The following is a 3,829-nucleotide window of genomic DNA, read 5'->3' as shown; positions in this document are numbered from 1 at the left end:
TCTACAGTGTGAGTTCAAGGATAGTTAGAGCTACACAGAGAAACCCTGTCTTGAAAAACCAACTCCCCCCCACCCAAAAAAAAAATAATCAGCAGAGAATAGAATGTAACAATCATAATGAGAGCAGGTCCTGAGCACTGACTCTGTGCTAATATTATTCTCAGTGTGCTCCCACCATTAGGCTACGTGACTCCTCTCTCGCCTAGGCAGAAGCATTCACACTGCTTTATGCTGTGAAGGTGTGGCCCGGGAAGGTCAATTCAATCAGCCACCAGGTAGCTATCCTCTACGACCCAGAATAGCACAGGCCGGTGCTCATACAGGATCGGGAGTTCAAGGTCAGCCTTGGCTACATAGCAAGTTCTAGGTCAGTTTGGGCTACCTGAGACCATTGTCAAAAATCAAGTAAATGAAAGCAGCATGGCTTCAGGCACATCCTTAAATAGGGGGCGGGTAGTCAAGTGAGACTTCTTGAAAGCATAAAGCATACACTGAATCGTTGAAGACAGTAAAACTATGAAATATTAATGTCATACTGCTTCAAAAAGCTTTTTTAAGTGAATTGAGGCAAATGTTTTAGAACCATTAAAGCCTTTTTATTGAGTTTGCATGGAAAGGAACTGGGGCTTCTCATAGACAACTAGAAGCAACAACCAAGCACAATGGAGTGAACCATTTTGAAAAGTGAACTCCAGCAACAGTTAAGCCTTCTAATGACAACTGACACCTTTAAAAGGAAGCTCTGGTAAGACTCCAACCAACCTAGGTCCATTTCTTCCAAATCCCTGATGAACAAGAATTGAGGTGGGCTGGTGAGATGGCTCAGCGGGTAAGAGCACTGACTGCTCTCCCAAAGGTCCCGAGTTCAAATTCCAGCAACCACATGGTGGCTCACAACCACCCGTAATGAGACCTGACGCCCTCTTCTGGTGCATCTGAAGTCAGCTACAGTATACTTATGTATAATAATAAATAAACCTTTAAAAAAAAAAAAAGAATTGAGGTAATGTGTTCCTTGGCTGTCTTGAATCACAAATTTTCTGCTTCTTAGAAGACCTGACATGCACACAGATCTAGGGATCCCATTTAGGAAAATCTTTCCTCTATAGCCTTTGTATGAATGGAGGGAGTACCCTTGTCTTTATGAAGCCTCTAACCCATCTCTGTCTATCTCAAGCAAAAATAGGTAAATTTTCAAACTTGAGGCACTCAACCCAGAAAGGCGAAACTATTTTGTTTTTTTGAAGAGGCTTTCCCCTTTATTGAAGAAAGACCCAGGTCTTTTGAGAATGAAGTAACTTTTATCACTTCCCTGGGCCTCACAGAGATTTGGTTCCCACAGAACTCAAAAGACCTAACAGCCAAAATTGTTGTTAGATACAACTGATACAACTGCTGTTAGCACTGAAAAAGTAGCAAGTAATTAGGAAATGGCAGTTGATAATAACACTGGAGTGTCTCCATTAACAGGTGTTAATGGTCACGGGATGCTTTATGGAGCATGTGACTTTTCATAGTATTTTCATAATGACGTCTGAGGTAAGTGAGGAGATACAGGAAGCAATTGCTCAGAACCTGTCATGGTCAGTGAATCACAGTAGTTCTAGGGACTCAGTCAGACTAGGAGCTTTCTATTGCAGACCCATCATTCCAAGGCTAAGGTGAAAGAATGTCCTTCAGCTGGGGCTGTCCTCAGAGATTAATGTGCACTTGAAAGTCTCCTTGAAAGCCACAAGGAAAGATGGCATTACTTCATCCACAGTGACAAGTCTCTGAAGTGCCTCACTCAGGGAAGTGACTCCAGTCCCAACCAGTCCACAAGGCACAATGTGCTCAAACCACGTGAGGTCGGTAGAACAGTTCAGAGCCAAACCGTGGGAGGTGATGTGTCTTCCACAGCGGACTCCTGCAAGGCAAGCCAACATGTCTTAGCATAGCTATATTTCCCTTCTTTGGGGTCTCAGGATCCCTCTAGTGCTGAAAAGTAAGGAGGCCTGGGCAGAATCCCTTGGAACCTGGATGGAACACAGACTGGGGTTGGGGGCTAAGTCAATGGCAGTTGGGGCTGTGGTTATACATTGGCTGCCCCTATTTTCGAGATTCGTTTAACACAAGAATTGCGTTTGCATTGGAAGTTCTAAATTTTGGCATCCTGTTCCCCGTTGTGAGTCACAGGAAGTAGCCTGGCAATTCATACTGAACTATAGGGACTTTTCTGTCTCAGCTCCATGAGGGAGGTCAGTGGCTCATGCCCAGAGCTCACGTCCAGCCCAGAGCTCCCCAGGTTGGCCCTGCCCCGGCTCCGCCCCGGTTCCGCCCGGGCGCGCTCACCGATCGCGCAGATCTTGCGCTCGCCCAGCCAGACGCCAGTGTAGGGCGGGGGCCGCGCGCGGGCGCCCTGCAGGCCCCGAAGTTCGCACAGACGCACGGCGCACGCCTCCAGCGCCGCCACGTGGGTGCGCAGGCGCAGGCCTAGGAGTCGCAGGTCAAGCACCGGGTGGCAGAGCAGCTGGCCCGGGCCGTGGAAAGTGGCCAGGCCGCCGCGGCCGGTGGCGCGCACCTCGGCGCCCAAGGCCCTCAGCCGCGTAGTCTCCTCGGGTGTCAGGCCACCGCGCAGCCCGCCGGTGTATACCGGCCCCGCTGGCTCGCAGACCAAGAGCACGCCCGCTTTGGTCCCCGACAGGGTCCCAGGGCGAGGGTCTGCCTGTAGCCGCCGTAGCCAATGCTCCTGCAACGCCAGCAACTCCGAGTAGTTCACCCGCCCAAGCCAAGCCAGCCGGACCACAGGCAGCGACATCGCGCGGGAGGCGGCGTGCGTGAGCCCCGCCTTCTGGCGGGTCTCGGGGCGGGAACTCGGGGCCACGCCCCTGAGCTACAGCGGGAGAGTGGAGCTTCAGTTCCCGCCTACCTGTGTGACCAGAAGTCCAGCAGAATTGGTCTTAACCACCCATTCTTTCCAATAATCATTCTTTAGTATGTTCTGTGTCCTGCAGGAACTTGGAGCGCACAGCGCAGAGCATTTGGAGAAACGAAGATCCAATCCTGGAAGCTTAGATGTTCACCGCTGATAAGCTAATATTAAAGTTTTATGGTGATGGAAAGAAAAACAGAATTCAGTAATATGTCGAGTTCCTTGAAAACTGAAAGAGAGACTAGTGTGCAGAGAGGTTTATTGTGGGTTGGTGTGGGACGTAGCAGGTACTTCAGGATATATAAGACTTGAAAGAAACAGGATTAGGCAGAAGCTGTAGTTGAGCAGAGGAACAGTTGCATTAGATTCTTTCCTTAGCTGTCCCCCAGGAATGCTTTGAGTCTGGCCTGACCCATTAGAATTATTCTAGATTAAAGCACATGGGCAGAAATACATGACCTACATAGATGGGTCACAAAAACAAGCTGCTCCTGGGAAGGCACTGTCACCTTTGTAGGAATTGCTTCCGCTATGAAGCCCTGATCTCTGAAGGGAGCCCCAGCGTGATCATCAGGCAACCCAGTGGTCCCAGAAGCCGAGGGAAGAACAGGGAAGCCAGGATATCAAGATTAATTTGTGAAAGAAACCGGTTGGCTCAGAAACCCTTCCTGACCTGAGCCTCATACAACAGAGAATGTGCCAGAAAACTCCCCAGAACTACAATTTGGAGAGGTAGGTGTCATGTCACCGTCTTATAAAGGTCCTGAGCCCTCAGTCCCCAAGGCTTTTATTTAGCCCACTAGCTCACTCCCGTTCTTGGGAGTGGTTTTCCTTTTTTTAAATAACCAGTCCCTGTTTCTAAGCACACTGCGTGTCTCTGGTGCAGTACTCTGACCTGGAACATGAGCTCAGATCTGC

At 49.4% G+C, this 3,829-nt stretch overlaps 1 protein-coding gene across 1 annotated transcript; it reads right to left on the bottom strand.

Moving 5' to 3' along the window:
• Positions 1–948: 948 nt before the first annotated feature.
• On the bottom strand, positions 949–2,802 carry Lipt2 (lipoyl(octanoyl) transferase 2). The gene is made up of 2 exons (XM_021217468.2): positions 2,332–2,802; positions 949–1,906 (listed from the first exon to the last, which is right to left on the bottom strand). The coding sequence occupies exons 1-2, from the start codon at positions 2,795–2,797 to the stop codon at positions 1,677–1,679; spliced, it is 696 nt and encodes a 231-aa protein (XP_021073127.1). The 5' UTR covers positions 2,798–2,802; the 3' UTR covers positions 949–1,676.
• Between the last annotated feature and the right edge of the window lie 1,027 nt (positions 2,803–3,829).

The sequence above is a fragment of the Mus pahari genome, chromosome 1 (assembly GCF_900095145.1).
Source record: "Mus pahari chromosome 1, PAHARI_EIJ_v1.1, whole genome shotgun sequence".
Classification (NCBI taxonomy): domain Eukaryota; kingdom Metazoa; phylum Chordata; class Mammalia; order Rodentia; family Muridae; genus Mus; species Mus pahari.
The sequence above is the reverse complement of the archived record's forward strand: the minus strand, read 5'-3'. Positions and strand labels throughout refer to the sequence as shown.

Coding starts and splice junctions, on each gene's coding strand:
- Lipt2 (XM_021217468.2), bottom strand. CDS start 2,797: ATGTCGCTGCCTGTGGTCCGGCTGGCTTGGCTTGGGCGGGTGAACTAC. Junction 1,907..2,331: donor GCGCAAGATCTGCGCGATCG/GTGAGCGCGCCC, acceptor CTTGCCTTGCAG/GAGTCCGCTGTGGAAGACAC.